The sequence below is a fragment of the Diorhabda sublineata genome, chromosome 1 (genome assembly GCF_026230105.1).
Source record: "Diorhabda sublineata isolate icDioSubl1.1 chromosome 1, icDioSubl1.1, whole genome shotgun sequence".
In the NCBI taxonomy this organism is placed as follows: Eukaryota; Metazoa; Arthropoda; class Insecta; order Coleoptera; family Chrysomelidae; genus Diorhabda; species Diorhabda sublineata.
In genome coordinates, this window is record NC_079474.1 from 2028888 (window position 1) to 2051460 (window position 22573).

General features: G+C 31.5%; 2 protein-coding genes across 4 annotated transcripts in view; both read right to left on the reverse strand.

Moving 5' to 3' along the window:
* Positions 1 to 7389: 7389 nt before the first annotated feature.
* Positions 7390 to 13338, reverse strand: LOC130442636 (facilitated trehalose transporter Tret1-like). Its single transcript, XM_056776935.1, has 3 exons — positions 13273 to 13338; positions 11367 to 11425; positions 7390 to 9342 (listed from the first exon to the last, which is right to left on the reverse strand). The coding sequence occupies exons 2-3, from the start codon at positions 11410 to 11412 to the stop codon at positions 8027 to 8029; spliced, it is 1362 nt and encodes a 453-aa protein (XP_056632913.1). The 5' UTR covers positions 11413 to 11425; positions 13273 to 13338; the 3' UTR covers positions 7390 to 8026.
* A 2111-nt stretch (positions 13339 to 15449) lies between these two features.
* Positions 15450 to 22573, reverse strand: part of LOC130450184 (amyloid beta A4 precursor protein-binding family B member 1-interacting protein-like) — a 111352-nt gene continuing 104228 nt past the window's right edge. For all 3 annotated transcript variants that reach the window (XM_056788544.1, XM_056788462.1, XM_056788629.1), the window contains one exon: positions 15450 to 22239. In XM_056788544.1, the coding sequence (XP_056644522.1) occupies positions 21910 to 22239 (330 nt within the window). In that variant the 3' untranslated portion in view covers positions 15450 to 21909. The remainder of the gene's footprint in view (positions 22240 to 22573) is intronic.

Here is a 22573-nt window from a genome sequence, read left to right on the forward strand (position 1 = left end):
TATCTTTAAAAAATGAAATCTTGATGATTTATCATAGTACCAAACGGGTTTTTTAGAAACGACGGTGAGAAAATGTCAAAACAAATCATAACCTAATAAAATATCGCAACATAACCTCTAAAAACATATTTAACTACGTCATCAAAATCGAAATATTATAATTATCTTTAAAAAATGAAATCTTGATGATTTATCATAGTTCCAAACGGGTTTTTTTTAGAAACGACGGTGAGAAAATGTCAAAACAAATCATAACCTAAAAAAATATCGCAACATAACCTCTAAAAACATATTTAACTACGTCATCAAAATCGAAATATTATAATTATCTTTAAAAAATGAAATCTTGATGATTTATCATAGTACCAAACGGGTTTTTTAGAAACGACGGTGAGAAAATGTCAAAACAAATCATAACCTAATAAAATATCGCAACATAACCTCTAAAAACATATTTAACTACGTCATCAAAATCGAAATATTATAATTATCTTTAAAAAATGAAATCTTGATGATTTATCATAGTTCCAAACGGGTTTTTTTTAGAAACGACGGTGAGAAAATGTCAAAACAAATCATAACCTAAAAAAGTATCGCAACATAACTTCTAAAAACATATTTAACTACGTCATCAAAATCGAAATATTATAATTATCTTTAAAAAATGAAATCTTGATGATTTATCATAGTTCCAAACGGGTTTTTTTTAGAAACGACGGTGAGAAAATGTCAAAACAAATCATAACCTAAAAAAGTATCGCAACATAACTTCTAAAAACATATTTAACTACGTCATCAAAATCGAAATATTATAATTATCTTTAAAAAATGAAATCTTGATGATTTATCATAGTTCCAAACGGGTTTTTTTTAGAAACGACGGTGAGAAAATGTCAAAACAAATCATAACCTAAAAAAATATCGCAACATAACTTCTAAAAACATATTTAACTACGTCATCAAAATCGAAATATTATAATTATCTTTAAAAAATGAAATCTTGATGATTTATCGTAGTTCCAAACGGGTTTTTTTTAGAAACGACGGTGAGAAAATGTCAAAACAAATCATAACCTAAAAAAATATCGCAACATAACCTCTAAAAACATATTTAACTACGTCATCAAAATCGAAATATTATAATTATCTTTAAAAAATGAAATCTTGATGATTTATCGTAGTTCCAAACGGGTTTTTTTTAGAAACGACGGTGAGAAAATGTCAAAACAAATCATAACCTAAAAAAGTATCGCAACATAACTTCTAAAAACATATTTAACTACGTCATCAAAATCGAAATATTATAATTATCTTTAAAAAATGAAATCTTGATGATTTATCGTAGTTCCAAACGGGTTTTTTAGAAACGACGGTGAGAAAATGTCAAAACAAATCATAACCTAAAAAAAGTATCGCAACATAACTTCTAAAAACATATTTAACTACGTCATCAAAATCGAAATATAATTATCTTTAAAAAATGAAATCTTGATGATTTATCGTAGTACCAAACGGGTTTTTTAGAAACGACGGTGAGAAAATGTCAAAACAAATCATAACCTAAAAAAAGTATCGCAACATAACTTCTAAAAACATATTTAACTACGTCATCAAAATCGAAATATAATTATCTTTAAAAAATGAAATCTTGATGATTTATCGTAGTTCCAAACGGGTTTTTTAGAAACGACGGTGAGAAAATGTCAAAACAAATCATAACCTAAAAAAGTATCGCAACATAACTTCTAAAAACATATTTAACTACGTCATCAAAATCGAAATATTATAATTATCTTTAAAAAATAAAATCTTGATGATTTATCATAGTTCCAAACGGGTTTTTTTTAGAAACGACGGTGAGAAAATGTCAAAACAAATCATAACCTAAAAAAGTATCGCAACATAACTTCTAAAAACATATTTAACTACGTCATCAAAATCGAAATATTATAATTATCTTTAAAAAATGAAATCTTGATGATTTATCGTAGTTCCAAACGGGTTTTTTTTAGAAACGACGGTGAGAAAATGTCAAAACAAATCATAACCTAAAAAAATATCGCAACATAACTTCTAAAAACATATTTAACTACGTCATCAAAATCGAAATATTATAATTATCTTTAAAAAATGAAATCTTGATGATTTATCGTAGTTCCAAACGGGTTTTTTTTAGAAACGACGGTGAGAAAATGTCAAAACAAATCATAACCTAAAAAAGTATCGCAACATAACTTCTAAAAACATATTTAACTACGTCATCAAAATCGAAATATTATAATTATCTTTAAAAAATGAAATCTTGATGATTTATCATAGTTCCAAACGGGTTTTTTTTTAGAAACGACGGTGAGAAAATGTCAAAACAAATCATAACCTAAAAAAGTATCGCAACATAACTTCTAAAAACATATTTAACTACGTCATCAAAATCGAAATATTATAATTATCTTTAAAAAATGAAATCTTGATGATTTATCATAGTTCCAAACGGGTTTTTTTTAGAAACGACGGTGAGAAAATGTCAAAACAAATCATAACCTAAAAAAGTATCGCAACATAACTTCTAAAAACATATTTAACTACGTCATCAAAATCGAAATATTATAATTATCTTTAAAAAATGAAATCTTGATGATTTATCATAGTTCCAAACGGGTTTTTTTTAGAAACGACGGTGAGAAAATGTCAAAACAAATCATAACCTAAAAAAGTATCGCAACATAACTTCTAAAAACATATTTAACTACGTCATCAAAATCGAAATATTATAATTATCTTTAAAAAATAAAATCTTGATGATTTATCATAGTTCCAAACGGGTTTTTTTTAGAAACGACGGTGAGAAAATGTCAAAACAAATCATAACCTAAAAAAGTATCGCAACATAACTTCTAAAAACATATTTAACTACGTCATCAAAATCGAAATATTATAATTATCTTTAAAAAATGAAATCTTGATGATTTATCATAGTTCCAAACGGGTTTTTTTTAGAAACGACGGTGAGAAAATGTCAAAACAAATCATAACCTAAAAAAGTATCGCAACATAACTTCTAAAAACATATTTAACTACGTCATCAAAATCGAAATATTATAATTATCTTTAAAAAATGAAATCTTGATGATTTATCATAGTTCCAAACGGGTTTTTTTTAGAAACGACGGTGAGAAAATGTCAAAACAAATCATAACCTAAAAAAAGTATCGCAACATAACTTCTAAAAACATATTTAACTACGTCATCAAAATCGAAATATAATTATCTTTAAAAAATGAAATCTTGATGATTTATCGTAGTACCAAACGGGTTTTTTAGAAACGACGGTGAGAAAATGTCAAAACAAATCATAACCTAAAAAAAGTATCGCAACATAACTTCTAAAAACATATTTAACTACGTCATCAAAATCGAAATATAATTATCTTTAAAAAATGAAATCTTGATGATTTATCGTAGTTCCAAACGGGTTTTTTAGAAACGACGGTGAGAAAATGTCAAAACAAATCATAACCTAAAAAAGTATCGCAACATAACTTCTAAAAACATATTTAACTACGTCATCAAAATCGAAATATTATAATTATCTTTAAAAAATAAAATCTTGATGATTTATCATAGTTCCAAACGGGTTTTTTTTAGAAACGACGGTGAGAAAATGTCAAAACAAATCATAACCTAAAAAAGTATCGCAACATAACTTCTAAAAACATATTTAACTACGTCATCAAAATCGAAATATTATAATTATCTTTAAAAAATGAAATCTTGATGATTTATCGTAGTTCCAAACGGGTTTTTTTTAGAAACGACGGTGAGAAAATGTCAAAACAAATCATAACCTAAAAAAATATCGCAACATAACTTCTAAAAACATATTTAACTACGTCATCAAAATCGAAATATTATAATTATCTTTAAAAAATGAAATCTTGATGATTTATCGTAGTTCCAAACGGGTTTTTTTTAGAAACGACGGTGAGAAAATGTCAAAACAAATCATAACCTAAAAAAGTATCGCAACATAACTTCTAAAAACATATTTAACTACGTCATCAAAATCGAAATATTATAATTATCTTTAAAAAATGAAATCTTGATGATTTATCATAGTTCCAAACGGGTTTTTTTTTAGAAACGACGGTGAGAAAATGTCAAAACAAATCATAACCTAAAAAAGTATCGCAACATAACTTCTAAAAACATATTTAACTACGTCATCAAAATCGAAATATTATAATTATCTTTAAAAAATGAAATCTTGATGATTTATCATAGTTCCAAACGGGTTTTTTTTAGAAACGACGGTGAGAAAATGTCAAAACAAATCATAACCTAAAAAAGTATCGCAACATAACTTCTAAAAACATATTTAACTACGTCATCAAAATCGAAATATTATAATTATCTTTAAAAAATGAAATCTTGATGATTTATCATAGTTCCAAACGGGTTTTTTTTAGAAACGACGGTGAGAAAATGTCAAAACAAATCATAACCTAAAAAAGTATCGCAACATAACTTCTAAAAACATATTTAACTACGTCATCAAAATCGAAATATTATAATTATCTTTAAAAAATAAAATCTTGATGATTTATCATAGTTCCAAACGGGTTTTTTTTAGAAACGACGGTGAGAAAATGTCAAAACAAATCATAACCTAAAAAAGTATCGCAACATAACTTCTAAAAACATATTTAACTACGTCATCAAAATCGAAATATTATAATTATCTTTAAAAAATGAAATCTTGATGATTTATCATAGTTCCAAACGGGTTTTTTTTAGAAACGACGGTGAGAAAATGTCAAAACAAATCATAACCTAAAAAAGTATCGCAACATAACTTCTAAAAACATATTTAACTACGTCATCAAAATCGAAATATTATAATTATCTTTAAAAAATGAAATCTTGATGATTTATCATAGTTCCAAACGGGTTTTTTTTAGAAACGACGGTGAGAAAATGTCAAAACAAATCATAACCTAAAAAAGTATCGCAACATAACTTCTAAAAACATATTTAACTACGTCATCAAAATCGAAATATTATAATTATCTTTAAAAAATAAAATCTTGATGATTTATCATAGTTCCAAACGGGTTTTTTTTAGAAACGACGGTGAGAAAATGTCAAAACAAATCATAACCTAAAAAAGTATCGCAACATAACTTCTAAAAACATATTTAACTACGTCATCAAAATCGAAATATTATAATTATCTTTAAAAAATGAAATCTTGATGATTTATCGTAGTTCCAAACGGGTTTTTTAGAAACGACGGTGAGAAAATGTCAAAACAAATCATAACCTAAAAAAATATCGCAACATAACTTCTAAAAACATATTTAACTACGTCATCAAAATCGAAATATTATAATTATCTTTAAAAAATGAAATCTTGATGATTTATCGTAGTTCCAAACGGGTTTTTTAGAAACGACGGTGAGAAAATGTCAAAACAAATCATAACCTAAAAAAAGTATCGCAACATAACTTCTAAAAACATATTTAACTACGTCATCAAAATCGAAATATTATAATTATCTTTAAAAAATAAAATCTTGATGATTTATCATAGTTCCAAACGGGTTTTTTTTAGAAACGACGGTGAGAAAATGTCAAAACAAATCATAACCTAAAAAAGTATCGCAACATAACTTCTAAAAACATATTTAACTACGTCATCAAAATCGAAATATTATAATTATCTTTAAAAAATGAAATCTTGATGATTTATCGTAGTTCCAAACGGGTTTTTTAGAAACGACGGTGAGAAAATGTCAAAACAAATCATAACCTAAAAAAATATCGCAACATAACTTCTAAAAACATATTTAACTACGTCATCAAAATCGAAATATTATAATTATCTTTAAAAAATGAAATCTTGATGATTTATCGTAGTACCAAACGGGTTTTTTAGAAACGACGGTGAGAAAATGTCAAAACAAATCATAACCTAAAAAAATATCGCAACATAACCTCTAAAAACATATTTAACTACGTCATCAAAATCGAAATATTATAATTATCTTTAAAAAATGAAATCTTGATGATTTATCGTAGTTCCAAACGGGTTTTTTAGAAACGACGGTGAGAAAATGTCAAAACAAATCATAACCTAAAAAAAGTATCGCAACATAACTTCTAAAAACATATTTAACTACGTCATCAAAATCGAAATATTATAATTATCTTTAAAAAATGAAATCTTGATGATTTATCGTAGTACCAAACGGGTTTTTTAGAAACGACGGTGAGAAAATGTCAAAACAAATCATAACCTAAAAAAAGTATCGCAACATAACTTCTAAAAACATATTTAACTACGTCATCAAAATCGAAATATTATAATTATCTTTAAAAAATGAAATCTTGATGATTTATCATAGTTCCAAACGGGTTTTTTTAGAAACGACGGTGAGAAAATGTCAAAACAAACCATAACCTAAAAAAATATCGCAACATAACTTCTAAAAACATATTTAACTACGTCATCAAAATCGAAATATTATAATTATCTTTAAAAAATGAAATCTTGATGATTTATCGTAGTTCCAAACGGGTTTTTTTTAGAAACGACGGTGAGAAAATGTCAAAACAAATCATAACCTAAAAAAATATCGCAACATAACCTCTAAAAACATATTTAACTACGTCATCAAAATCGAAATATTATAATTATCTTTAAAAAATGAAATCTTGATGATTTATCATAGTTCCAAACGGGTTTTTTTAGAAACGACGGTGAGAAAATGTCAAAACAAATCATAACCTAAAAAAGTATCGTAACATAACCTCTAAAAACATATTTAACTACGTCATCAAAATCGAAATATTATAATTATCTTTAAAAAATGAAATTTTAATGATTTATCATAGTTTTTGAAAATTTTTCGTCATTGTTCTAATCTAGATATTGGGTGAGAAAATAATTTTCAGAGTACCAAATATATTTTTCGTTCCTCACAAAAAAAACTGTTAATTAAATTTCTTTGTTTGGTAGTTATTTGAATTCGTTTTAATTCGATTAAAAACCGGTTTCTACAGTCTTCATTATAATCTAAAATAAAATTGCACCTTTTCAACTTCTTTTTCATTTATTTTTTCATTTTGGATTCTACATACGAGGGGCGGTTTTTAAATAACGAAACTTGTATACAAAACGTTTTATTTTAAGTCAAATATCGTTTCTTTTAATGCAGATTTGATTTCTCGTACGCTATTAACTTTCCCAATAAGTTTGAGTCACTGAATTGATTGATTTTTGTCATAATTTTGAGATCAGCAACTCAAAAATTGGGTCGTACCACAACTAGATAATTTTCCAGTCTAATTGAAGATTTTTGGACGGTGTAAATATTTATAAATAAATAATACTCGTAGTTTTCGTATCGAAATTTTATTACATTCTCATATAAAGTATAATAAACAAAAATAGAAATTAAACAGCTAAATTATGAATATAAATATTTAAATCCCTAGTGGTGATTCACGGGAACCGGATGTTTTTAAAATGGTTTGTACACGGGCGCTCGTGGTGGGAGTGGCACGTGACTAGTATCTGACGTTTCCTTTGTTCGTAGAATTTACATTTCAGTCATTGAGAGCTTCGAAAACAAACAAAATTGCCATCAGCTTCACGAGATACCACTTCATAGTCCAAAGGTGTGCAGTAGGAAAAGCTGGTGTTGTTGGACTTGGACTCCTCGGTCTCCCGATTTGTGTAGTCGTGATTTTTTTCTGTGGGGGTTTCCAGATCGATGTAGTAGACATGCTGCACGCAATTGAGGCCGTAATTGAGTACCAATAAAAGTAAATATTCAATTTTTTTATCATCCGGTTCCCGTGAATGACCCTTTAGAATGTTTTTAGATGTTTACTGCAACAATTAAAGTGTATTTTGATTAATTGTAACGAATTATGAAACGACGATCGGATATCCAAAAGAGATTTCACGGAATGGCATCAGAAAGGAAAACTCGTGCCAAAAAAAAGCGAAGTCTGGTAGCAGCTAATCTCCTAATATGTCTAATATTTCTTTGAAACTTTTACCTTTCGTTTCGGGTACGACGAAAACAACGAAACTGATAGAAAATACGGAGGCGACGGCGAATATAGCGAAAACTCCCGTCATATTGAGTGCGTTTTCCAAATAAGGAAAACACAAAGTAACCAAAAAAGACAAAGATAAACAAACGAAAGTCGATAAACTGGCGGCCAAAGATTTTATATTATTTTGAAATAATTCTCCGCAAATGGTTAAAGGTAAAGTACCGTACCCGAAATTGAAAGATACGAAAAAAATTACGAGACTCAATAAAGGTAACCAAAAAATCGTATCCGTGTCGTATTCGTTTTGATTAAAAAAGAAGAATGTACCTATACAAGTTAACGATAAAGTACAACCTATATTTGAGGTTAATAGAAGCTTCTTTCTGCCTAATTTATCTACCAAAATGGTCGCTAGAACATTCGATATTATCTGTACAACCCCGATGATTATGGAAGCCGTATTAGATGGTATACTAGTACCGGTAGCTTCGAAAATGGTTTGCATATAAGATAAAACCGCCATGAAACCTAATAGTTGTTGAAACGCCAACAACCCGCACGTAATAATCAATCCCTTCCTCGCAGCTTTAGTCGAATATATATCCCTCCAATTTTTACTTTTATTCTCCTTTACCACGTCTATCAAATACGCCAACTCCCTTTCTACTTCGCCAGGTTTCCGTATTTTCCTCAAACAATCCTCGGCTTCTTTACGCAGATCGTTCGCTAGGAAATGATAAGGACTTTCGGGTATGAAAGGTACGAATATCAAGTAAAATATAAGGATAGGTACGACTTGGAGGAAAGCGAAGGTTCTGATAGAAACAAAAGGACCGATTGCGTAAACGAACAGATATCCCGAAGATCCCATTATACCCATTATGCAGCCCAGGACGCCTCGATTGGAATCCTCCGAAATTTCGGCCACGTAACTCGGTAAAACCGCCAAAGTACTACCGCAGCTAATACCGATTAGAAATCTCGTTATATACAACGTAGTTACCGATTTAGCGAAAGCTATAACTATGTAGCACACCAAGAAAGATATACTGAAGAAAAGTAAAGTTTTCTTCCTTCCTATTCTATCCGCTACCAATCCAGCGATTATGGTACCGAAAACGCTAGCTATCGAAGGTAACGAAGCTATCCAAGATTCTTGGGAAGTTGTAATCGGTTCACCTAACGGATTAATATCCGGATCGGTGCTTGATAGCTTCGGTAACGAAGGAGATGACCAGGACATCGCTATTCCCGTTGTGAACGTCAATATATTTACTGAAACCAAAATGAATAACATCAGTTTCGACAGCTACAAGATGTTTTTTTTATTTTAAAAGCAAAAGCTAGAAGGTAATTCCGATGGGGATGCCTGCGGATATTAATCTTGAATTTACAACACAGAAAACAGTTCTGGAAGCCTAAGAACTCGATGAGATCCTGAGATGAAGTACCTGCTTTGTATCAGATCGCCATTCCAGGATGTGTTCAAGATCTGGACGTTTAAGAACTCGATGTCTGTCTATTGGATAAGACTTTCTTCTATACTCCAAACTATCCAAGATTTTCGTCAATTCTGGATTATCTACAAAACCAATTGAGCTCTTCTGCATTGAGTCAAACATCCTCAAGGTATACTTGGGAGCCGAGCTCCAAATTTTCGAACAATACTTGGAAGATGGACGAATTTGGTCCTTGTAGAGGATTAGAAGCTGTTGCTGAGTATGTAGACATGATCAAATCCTGAGATGAAATGCCTTTTATGTATCAGATCGCTTCCACACCACTCCAGGATGTTTTCAAGATCCGGTTTGCACCTTTGTCGAGTAGATCATTCATGCATCCTTGGGGAAGACCATCGTTGACCTCAAAACTTTCTGTCCGTCGATAGCGATCTGGCTGGATCAGTCTTCCAATGGAGATGCCTTGAATTTATAGCACACAAAAGAGTCAATATGAATTGACGTTCTGGACGTTTGCAAACTCGATGAGTATGAGCTTTGTCTGTCTATTGGATAAGTTTTTCTTCTATATTCCGAGCTATCCAAGATTTTCGTCAATTCTGGATTGTCTACAAAACCAATTGAGCTCTTCTGCATTGAGTCAAGCATCCTCAAGGTATACTTGGGAGCCGAGCTCCAAATTTTCGAACAATACTTATAAGATGGACGAATTTGGTCCTTGTAGAGGATTAGAAGCTGTTGCTGAGTATGTAGACATGATCAAATCCTGAGATGAAATGCCTTTTATGTATCAGATCGCTTCCACACCACTCCAGGATGTTTTCAAGATCCGGTTTGCACCTTTGTCAAGTAGATCATTCATGCATCCTTGGGGAAGACCATCGTTGACCTCAAAACTTTCTGTCCGTCGATAGCGATCTGGCTGGATCAGTCTTCCAATGGAGATGCCTTGAATTTATAGCACACAAAAGAGTCAATATGAATTGACGTTCTGGACGTTTGCAAACTCGATGAGTATGAGCTTTGTCTGTCTATTGGATAAGTTTTTCTTCTATATTCCGAGCTATCCAAGATTTTCGTCAATTCTGGATTATCTACAAAACCAATTGAGCTCTTCTGCATGGAGTCAAGCATCCTCAAGGTATACTTGGGAGCCGAGCTCCAAATTTTCGAACAATACTTATAAGATGGACGAATTTGGTCCTTGTAGAGGATTAGAAGCTGTTGCTGAGTATGTAGACATGATCAAATCCTGAGATGAAGTGTCTTCTTGGTAAAAACAACATGTTGGGTATCTGTATCAGATCGGGGAACATTGGGGAACACCAGCGTCGACCTGGTTCGAGATTCCTCATATTTTTCTATAGTTTCAGTCCAAACGTTGGTGACATAGGTCAGGAATAATATGGAGAAACAAAGCATGATCAGAACCAAGAGCTAAAAGATAATAACGAAGACGGCTGGAATGAAAACGGTAAAAAAATAAAGGGAAAGTTTGGGATGTTTAAGAATCATCTCGAAAGAATACTAAAAAATGATCAAACATAGAACCCGGACATATGGAGACCACTAGGTGGATATTAGAAAGATCGTCGGAGCCTCAATTAGAGCTAAATCTGAGTCTAGATTAAACAGTTTAATTGTGTAGATGACAATTTGTTTATTTATGTTTTAAAGTGTTTATCTGAATGCATTTGGTTTGCGAAAAGAGGCCGTATCGAGAATATTTTTTAATTCAAAGATCTTCAAACGTTTTTGGAATTATAGTTTTCAGAAATCGAAGACGATTAACTTTAAGTAGGTATGCGGATTTGTGACAAAAATTTCGAAACTACTTACCACAAAAAGCGGCCGAGTGCAAAAAAATTTTCGTCTTTTCCAACATTTTAAAAAGAAAACTGTAAAAACAACAAAAATAGATTAAAAAAAATTGTTTTTAATAAAAGAACTATCAAAAATTAACCATTAATGTCACCACCTCCCCCAAAACATGTCATTTAAACTGATTTATACTACACCAACACTATAAACTCAGTTTACCTTCAATCTCTGAAGATGATAACTTGGTTATCGAAACGCGCGTCAAACAGTGTTGGTGTAGTTGTAATTTAAACAGTGTGTTCAATATGAATACCACCAACGGTTCCAGGAACATCTGGTTCACTATCTGAATTGAACTTCGCTTTCCATAATCTCCATTTTCCTACTTCTTCTTCTAGTTTTTCTTCTTCTTATTCATTTTATTTGCAGATTCCTCTGTATCAGTTCCTCGGAGTTGGACTACCAGCTGTCCATCCATCTCCATGGTGGTTTTCTTTTCCCTATTGGTTTCCCTTCAAGTACAATGCGTGGCAGTCAATTTTCTTCTATTCTTCTCACGTGGACGTACCAGTATCTTCATTTTCCTACTTCTTCTTCTTCTTTTTCTTCTTCTTATTCATTTTATTTGCAGATTCCTCTGTATCAGTTCCTGGGAGGTGGACTACCAGCTGTCCATCCATCTCCATGGTGGTTTTCTTTTCCCTATTGGTTTCCCTTCAAGTACGATGCGTGGCAGTCAATTTTCTTCTATTCTTCTCACGTGGACGTACCAGTATCTTCATTTTCCTACTTCTTCTTCTTCTTTTTCTTCTTCTTATTCATTTTATTTGCAGATTCCTCTGTATCAGTTCCTGGGAGGTGGACTAGCAGCTGTCCATCCATCTCCATGGTGGTTTTCTTTTCCCTATTGGTTTCCCTTCAAGTACGATGCGTGGCAGTCAATTTTCTTCCATTCTTCTCACGTGGACGTACCAGTATCTTCATTTTCCTACTTCTTCTTCTTCTTTTTCTTCTTCTTATTCATTTTATTTGCAGATTCCTCTGTATCAGTTCCTGGGAGGTGGACTAGCAGCTGTCCATCCATCTCCATGGTGGTTTTCTTTTCCCTATTGGTTTCCCTTCAAGTACGATGCGTGGCAGTCAATTTTCTTCCATTCTTCTCACGTGGACGTACCAGTATCTCCATTTTCCTACTTCTTCTTCTTCTTTTTCTTCTTCTAATCATTTTATTTGCAGATTCCTCTGTGTCAGTTCCTGGAAGGTGGACTACCAGCTGTCCATCCATCTCCATGGTGGTTTTCTTTTCCCTATTGGTTTCTCTTCAAGTACGATGCGTGGCAGTCAATTTTCTTCCATTCTTCTCACTTGGACGTACTAGTATCTCCATTTTCCCACTTCTTCTTCTTCTTTTTCTTCTTCTTATTCATTTTATTTGCAGATTCCTCTGTATCAATTCCTCGGAGGTGGACTACCAGCTGTCCATTCATCTCCATGGTGGTTTTCTTTTCCCTATTGATTTCTCTTCAAGTACGATGCGTGGCAGTCAATTTTCTTCCATTCTTCTCACGTGGACGTACCAGTATCTCCATTTTCCTACTTCTTATATTTCTTTTCGTTTTGCTTGTGTTTCTTATCTTTTTTTTCATTTTTTTCATCAATTTTCTTCCTCTATTATACGATGATATCCAGTTTTCGAAGTAGATTCTTCTATTTGAGTACCAGGTTTCCGAGGGGGCGCATTTTTATTTCAGATCTATCCCATATTTAGGAACCTAGTCGAAGTAGGGTCACCAAAATCATTTTGCCCATATTAAAACGATTAGTTACTTTCCTTTAGACGTTTTTTTTTTGTTTCACAATAATATAAAAACATACGAAACGAAAAAAAAATATTAATCGGGGAAACTATTTAAAAATAACTCACCCTCAAACTGGATCAGATTATTTTCTTTGATGATGATAAAATGATGTAAAAACTTTTTAAATACTTATCAGGAAGGTACGAAAGGGATATCAATTTATTTCTATTTAAACAGAACCGTATTTACTACTTTTTATTATTATTTAATTTCGATTTGTTTATTTGTGACCGAATCCGAAGTTTTGCTTTGATTTTTTGTAACCTTGAAACACGTACTCAAAATGTATATAATTTTTGTTCTTACTATTCTATTTCTATTTAAAAAAAAAACTCGCTTTAACCACGTAAAAATTACAAATACGCTAAATACGAATTTCAACAACAATTTCCGAATTCGCCGCTACCAAATCGTTCAATAGTATAAAAGACGTATCGGAAATTCTGAAAAACGGGCTCTGTTGTCGACTCTGGACCTCTGCCGGGAAGTCTCGTGGGTCCCTAATTTTTTGAGTATAATACTGTATAATAAAGAAACGATGTTTTAGATTCGAACCTGACAAAGGGAATTTTCATAAACCCGATAAAATATATTTGAAAGATTAGATATATATCTTACCAAAATACATGCATTTTCCATTTTTATAAATTAAATTTTATGATAATAATGCATTTAACTAGAAAAATGCCTTCACACTTTATTAATTGACTGTCAACTAACGACTTTTTTACATACTCAACTATTTAATCGTTTTTAACAATAATAAATATTATTGAAGACATCGAAACGTCAACATAATAATCAGTATTTACCATTTAATCCCATAATCACATAAATAAATAAATAAATTTGAGATTTGTAAATAATATATGCGATGTCTTCGAATTATTTCATCTTAAATTCCACCTTTCACATGATACAGTCGATACTAATTGTCAGAGATTGCTGTCCAGACACGCACACGTGCGCGCGCGTGAATGCCCGTGCCGCTAAGCATTCAGCCCCGTGGTAAATCCACGGATGGATGCAAAATAGAACATTCGCTGCTCCTGGTATCATGTATAACTCCTCGCTTTTCTGTGTTCCTGGTATTGAATTAGATTCGACCAAATTCAATTTTGAAAAAAGTGTTAATCATGTTAAATCTTCTATATTTCTACATTCCCTATAGAAAATTCATTTCAACTAAATTTGATGAAAAGTGATTTTTAGAAACCTCCTCGTTTTTCTGTGTTCCTGATATTTAATTAGATTCGACGGAATTCGTTGTGACTATGGTTATGGAAAGATGCTACATCGTATACACTTTCAACATTCCGTATTCAAAATTAATTGTGAAAAAATTTGGTAAAACTTAATTTTGAAGAAATTGCTCCTGGTATCATGTATACCTCCTCGTTTTTCTGTGTTCCTGATACACAATTAGATTCGACGGGATTTGTTGGAACTCTCGTTATGAAAATTTACTTCTGTTAAAACTGAATTTTTAACAAATTGCTCCTGGTATCATGTATACCTCCTCGTTTTTCTGTGTTCCTGATATACAATTAGATTCGACGGGATTTGCTGGAACTCTCGTTATGAAAATTTACTTCTGTTAAAACTCAATTTTGAAGAAATTGCTCCTGGTATCATGTATACCTCCTCGTTTTTCTGTGTTCCTGATATACAATTAGATTCGACGGGATTTGTTGGAACTCTCGTTATGAAAATTTACTTCTGTTAAAACTTAATTTTGAAGAAATTGCTCCTGGTATCATGTATACCTCCTCACTTTTCTCTGTTCCTGATATTGAATTAGATTCGATCAAATTCGATTTAAATACGAGTTTCCCATGGTACGTCTTCTATATTTCTACACTCCCTATAGAAAATTCATTTCAACTAAATTTGGTGAAACTTTGATTTTTAAAAACCTTCTCTGTTTTCTGTGTTCCTTATACTTAATCACATTTGCAGAATTTTATTTATAAAGATGAGAATTGTAAAAATCATAATTTTAAGCAAATTGGTATCATGTTTACCTCCTCGCTTTTCTGTGTCCCTGATAAAAAATTAAATTCGACAGGATTTGTTGGCACTCTGGTTGTGAAAAGTTTTTTATGGTACGTCGTATTCAAAATTAATCATGATGGAATTTGTAAAACTTAATTTTGAACAATAAACCTCCTCGCTTTTTTGGACTCCTGATATTGGTGAAGGATCATTTAGGAAAGGGGGATAAGTAATGAAACAATTTTTTTTTGGTATTTTCCGTTTATTTTATTATAATTAAAAAAATTAAATTGGTCCTAATAAGGATAAAATAACATTATTATATATATGTATGTGAATTATACACATTGTACCAAATGGTTTGCTTATAGAAAAAAAAACCCAACAGTAATAATAAAAAATGTAAAAACTCTGTCTACAACGCCGTTTCGTTTGTGCCCGTACATGCAGGACCAAATTTTCGAAACAATTTTTGCGAAAAAAAACCAAAATCTAACAATATTTTTTCAAAAAATTATTGGTAGATTGTATTTACCCCTGTTATCCTATCAGAAGGTACTGGATCAAATTTAAACAAATATATAACACGGAGTTTTGGAAATAGTTACTTCTGGTACTTCATATACATTCTTGTATTCATGTTTTCCCATTACAATCAATTCCAAAGAAATTTTAGATACAATTTTCAAGAAATAGTTGCTCCTGGTACGTCGTATACATTTTCGTTCTCCTGGTAAGAAAAAAAAATTAGACAAAATTTGAATAAATTAGACTTACTCCTGGTACGTCATATACCCCCTGTTGTTCATGTTTTCCTAGTACATAATCAATTTTAGATAAAATTTTGGATGAATGGTAACATCTGGTACGTCGTATACCTCCTAGTTCTCTTGGTGAAAAACTTAATTGGACAAAATTGAAAGAAATTAGATTTTGAGAATACAGTTACTCCTGATACATCATATAGCTCCTCGTATGTATGTTTTCCTGGCCCAAAATGAATTTTAGACATTTTAAAAATAATTTTAGAGTCATGATTACTTCTGGCAAGTATTACACCTCCTCATTTTCCTGATACCAAATCAAATTTGACAAAATGCGATGAAATTGGATTTTGAAACCACAATTAATTCCCCCCTCTCTACCTCCTGCTGCTTATTACATATTTCTTTTTCCTGTTGCCTCGTTCATATTATACCTCCAGTTACTTCGTATATCTTTTCACCTCCTGTTATTTCTGAAATCTTTCTACCTCCTGCGACTTCTTCCATAATTTTGTTTCCTGTTACCTCGTCAATATTTTAACTCCTGTTACTTCGTACATCTTTCTAGTTCTTGTTACCTCACACATTATTTTGCCTCCCGTTTACTTCCTACATGTTTCTATCTCCTGTTACCTCATCTACCTTTCTGTCTCCTGTTACTTCGTCCATATGTTTGCCTCCTGTTACCTTGAATATATTTCTACGTTCCTGATATGATACCTCCTCGCTTTTTACTCATCGAATAGTAATTGTATTGAAAATAGTGATTTTTTTTTGGCACAAAAATTGTTCCGGATCCGTTGATCGCACAATTGTTCTATTATTTTATACAGGGGTTAATATAAATATAATTCTCAAATAGATGTTTGTGTATATAGTAACATGTTTACAACCGGTATAAATGCAGTAACAAACCATACAAAAAATATATAATAATGGCATTGTAGAGATCAATAAAGTTTATATATCAAAAAAATAATAATAATTTGAGAAATATATTACATGTTATATTACTTTGACGCCCCGAAATGATTCACTTAGGTAAAAGGAACGTTCACAGATTATATATACAAAAAGTATTACAGGTAATTAGAACAAAAGGCCATATTTCCGTATTTACCCATCTAAAACTCGTTAGTTTAGCGTTTTCGATAATGTAGAATCCATTTGTCGAAGTACAACATATCGAAAATAAGTAATAAATGAATTGGTCGTCATCCGGTTCGGATTTATTATTGGAGGTGATATTTTTAGAATTGGATTTGTATAAATGGATTCTGCGTTATCGAAAACGTCGAATTAGCGTGTTGTTATCGAATCGGGTAGATTCGGAAGTATTTTCGGAAAATATATGAAATAAATAACCGACATCTTTAAACCCTGTAAATTTATAATAGTCGTATAAATATTTTTAACTAATTTAGGTAAAAATTGTTATAAAATTTATAAAACACGCAAAATTTCGCTACATCTGTTGAAATTTTAACTAGGTCCGATCGATTTCGTACACGAAAGTTTAACAAAAACCAAAAAAAATATTACCGTGTATAAAAATGGAATGAAATAAAATTGTTGCTTAGACGATTTTTTTACCGGATCGTCTATACGCACCCTAAACAATAACGTAGTGAAAAAATACATAAAACACGGTACTTTTGAAAGACAAACTGATGAATTCTTTTGTTGGACGGTTTTTTCACCGGATCGTGTATACAAATCTTAATAGATTTGATTTAAGATAATTTATGAGAAATAATGTGAATTTGAGAAAATAAGATTGGGGATGGTAAGAAACGTTTTAAAATTTCCTCAAGATAAAATTTGAAAAGAGGCGGTTTTTCTGCCGGATCGTGTATACACATCTTAAAAACTGGGATATTTCATGAAAAATGATGCGAAATTGTGAAAATAACATTGAGGATTGTGAGAAACGTTTTAAAATTTCCTCAAGATAAAATTTGAAACGAATTTGGAGAGGAAATAGACGGTGTTTCTGCCGGATCGTGTAAACACATCTTAAAAACTGAGATATTTCATGAAAAATGATGCGAAATTGTGAAAATAACATTGAGGATTATGAGAAACGTTTTAAAATTTCCTCAAGATTAAATTTGAAACGAATTTGGAGAGAAAAGAGGCGGTTTTTCTGCCGGATCGTGTATACACATCTTAAAAACTGGGATATTTCATGAAAAATGATGCGAAATTGTTAAAATAACATTGAGGATTGTGAGAAACGTTATGAAACTTCCTCAATATTAAATTTAAAATGAATTTGGAGAGGAAATAGACGGTGTTTCTGCCGGATCGTGTAAACACATCTTAAAAACTGAGATATTTCATGAAAAATGATGCGAAATTGTGAAAATAACATTGAGGATTGTGAGAAACGTTTTAAAATTTCCTCAAGATAAAATTTGAAACGAATTTGGAGAGGAAATAGACGGTGTTTCTGCCGGATCGTGTAAACACATCTTAAAAACTGAGATATTTCATGAAAAATGATGCGAAATTGTGAAAATAACATTGAGGATTATGAGAAACGTTTTAAAATTTCCTCAAGATTAAATTTGAAACGAATTTGGAGAGAAAAGAGGCGGTTTTTCTGCCGGATCGTGTATACACATCTTAAAAACTGGGATATTTCATGAAAAATGATGCGAAATTGTTAAAATAACATTGAGGATTGTGAGAAACGTTATGAAACTTCCTCAATATTAAATTTAAAATGAATTTGGAGAGGAAATAGACGGTGTTTCTGCCGGATCGTGTAAACACATCTTAAAAACTGAGATATTTCATGAAAAATGATGCGAAATTGTGAAAATAACATTGAGGATTGTGAGAAACGTTTTAAAATTTCCTCAAGATAAAATTTGAAACGAATTTGGAGAGGAAATAGACGGTGTTTCTGCCGGATCGTGTAAACACATCTTAAAAACTGAGATATTTCATGAAAAATGATGCGAAATTGTGAAAATAACATTGAGGATTATGAGAAACGTTTTAAAATTTCCTCAAGATTAAATTTGAAACGAATTTGGAGAGAAAAGAGGCGGTTTTTCTGCCGGATCGTGTATACACATCTTAAAAACTGGGATATTTCATGAAAAATGATGCGAAATTGTTAAAATAACATTGAGGATTGTGAGAAACGTTATGAAACTTCCTCAATATTAAATTTAAAATGAATTTGGAGAGGAAATAGACGGTGTTTCTGCCGGATCGTGTAAACACATCTTAAAAACTGAGATATTTCATGAAAAATGATGCGAAATTGTGAAAATAACATTGAGGATTGTGAGAAACGTTTTAAAATTTCCTCAAGATAAAATTTGAAACGAATTTGGAGAGGAAATAGACGGTGTTTCTGCCGGATCGTGTAAACACATCTTAAAAACTGAGATATTTCATGAAAAATGATGCGAAATTGTGAAAATAACATTGAGGATTATGAGAAACGTTTTAAAATTTCCTCAAGATTAAATTTGAAACGAATTTGGAGAGAAAAGAGGCGGTTTTTCTGCCGGATCGTGTATACACATCTTAAAAACTGGGATATTTCATGAAAAATGATGCGAAATTGTTAAAATAACATTGAGGATTGTGAGAAACGTTATGAAACTTCCTCAATATTAAATTTAAAATGAATTTGGAGAGGAAATAGACGGTGTTTCTGCCGGATCGTGTATACACATCTTAAAAACTGGGATATTTCATGAAAAATGATGCGAAATTGTGAAAATAACATTGAGGATTGTGAGAAATGTTATGAAATGTCCTCCATATTAAATTTAAAATTAATTTGGAGAGAAAATACACGGTTTTTCTGCCGGATCGTTTATACACATCTTAAAAATAGTTTTGTAATTAAGTTCTTCCGGATTTTTTCATATTATAAATATGTGGCGAAAACAAGAACCATTTTGTTTTTTTTTGGCGTCTAATTTCATATACGAACGTATCGGACGTTTCGTAAGCACCATCAATGTTTGACATATTATTATTTTTTTTTATTATTCATAAATAATTTAACTACAATTTTAGAATTATATATACAAAAAGGATTATTCGCAATTCAACGTGTCCAGTATTACAAAAACTAATTTAAGAAGTCCCTTGACGTGTACACTCAAGAAAAAAATGGCACAATAAATTTAAATCACATCCAGATGCAGACTCTTCCTTCAGGCTGGCAGTTTAGGTGGTGTTTAAATCACAAAACGGGGTAAAATAAACTCAAATAGTCTTGTCATCAATCCTTGTTAAAAAAATTACAGGTTAAAAGTACGTTTTATACGACGCGGTTTTAATGGGACGTGTAAACCAAGCTATAGATATCGAATAAATATGATTTAAATGATATTTTGATATGGAAATCACAAGATTGGATAATTACTTTTCCAGTTATTGTATATTTTGAAGCTCAAATAAATGCACGCATATTTAAATGCAGTTTCTGTTGATAATATTTCGAATCATCAGAATCTACTTCACCGGCTCGTGTATAACCACCTTTACAGGTGATTTAGATAATGGATAAGGTTGAAATAAAAGAAAAATATTTTTTTTATTGGAAATTAGTTTTTTATGACGGTAAAAATTTTTTACCTCTGGGAAACCCACGGGAAAATGGGTAAAAATGGAGATCTATGTTTGCCGGATCGGATAGGACGTCCTTAAAAATGTTTAAATTATGCAATCACTAAACTAACCGTAGAAAATGGATAAACAAAGGAAGAAAAACAAAATTTTTCAAACGGGAATCAATTTTAGTGCTACGGTTTTTTGCCGGATTGTGTACACCCACCTTAAACAATAAAATTATTCATGAAATTTTAAGATATGAACACAACCCAAAATTTTAATAGAATTTATAAATTTTTTTTATTCGACAGGTTTTTCTGCCGGATCGTTTATATACACCATGAAACAATGAAATATTTCATGAAACTTATTTTAAAAAATGCGGAAGTGGCACTGTAAGGAGCGTTATGATGATACCACAAAAATAAATTAAAAATTAATTTCGAGAGAAGATAAATCGGTTTTTCTACCGGATCGTGTAACCACATCTTAAGATATTACGCATTTCATGAGAACATAAAATATCACTTTAGTATTATATAATCCTTAAACATAAATAAAGCATAAATGAATTTAGGGAGAAAATTGGCGGTTATTTTGCCGGATCGCGGATATATACCTTAAACAATGAGATATTGCAAAGAAATGCACAACGTTATCGATACGTACTATTCTAAGAAAAAGTTCATTATTTAGACGATTTTTCCGTAACTATATTTCATCAAGATTCAATTTTTTGGACGGTTTTTTTGCCGGATCGAGTATACACCACTTAAAAAAACGAGATTTTTGAGAAAAATAATAATAAAATGCAGTAAAACACTTTATCACACTAAAAAAGGTTATTGACAGTTGTCAATTTTATTAGACGTTTTTTTACCGGATCGTGTATACACCCCTTAATCAGTCAAACGGTTTAGAATCAAAATTTAACGAAAAATGTGTGGATTTAGATTCTGTTGATTAGAAATCCGAAATAACAATCAATTTATTGACGATTAAAAGCAAATGACTCGGTCGAGTTGTTGAAAATCAATATTTTATCGAATTATTTCAAAAGAAATTCAGTCAAAACGAAGCAATTAGCGATTATATATGAATGGTCACCGTATACAAGGACCTGATATGCCAAAACTCGAAAAGTCATCAGAAAATCGTCTTTTTAGGCCATTTCAACAATTTTCGTTTCACTACCAAACAAATTTCAACCGAATCCGTTTCGCGATAACAGAATTTCCGAAAACGTTTTCCTTTTTCTGCTAGGAACAGTGGCAACCAAAACGATTTTCTGACACGATCAAATCTCACGCGCCAATTTGAGGTTATTTTCCACGATTTGAATCAACACACGCAGCATCAGTAAGTCTTTGGAGTGGTTAGATGCGTAGTTTCGCTACGTTTCGGAGGCGGCGGCGGCGGCGGTCGTTTGGATTTCATCGAATCCATCGACGATACCGACGATCTGATTTCGTTTCTAACGTGTACCGGACTGGTGGCGTATTCGACGACAGCATCGGGATTATTATCTCGATAGATGTTCTCGTAAACGTTGTTCGGTCCGTAATGTTCCTGTACCCAATTCGAAACGTTGTGTTCCTTGTAATCGGGCAGAAGGACGGGGGGATCGCGGAAACCAAGTACTTCGTGCGGCGTTGTTTCCGGTTCCAGTTTGCATTTTTGAGCTACCTGTATAAACAAAAAGAAAAATGTCATTGTTTATTGTTGTAAATACTGGTTTGAGTAAGATGTCCAAAAAGAAGAAGAAAAGTTGAATATAGTCGTGTTGAAAAAGAAATAGAAAAATGTCTACTGGAAAAACCTAAAAAGAAGAAGAATTGTTAAGTGTGATTTTGTTTTTCTTATGTATATGTCAATAAGAAAGTCAAAATGGTCAAAAAAGTTAATTTTACGTATCAACCAATGGTACAAATCGTCAAAAAAAGAAGAAGTATTTATAGCTGTTGTCATATGTCAAAAAGTTAAAAAGAAGAAGTATCCTAAGTGCCTAAGTCAAAGAGAA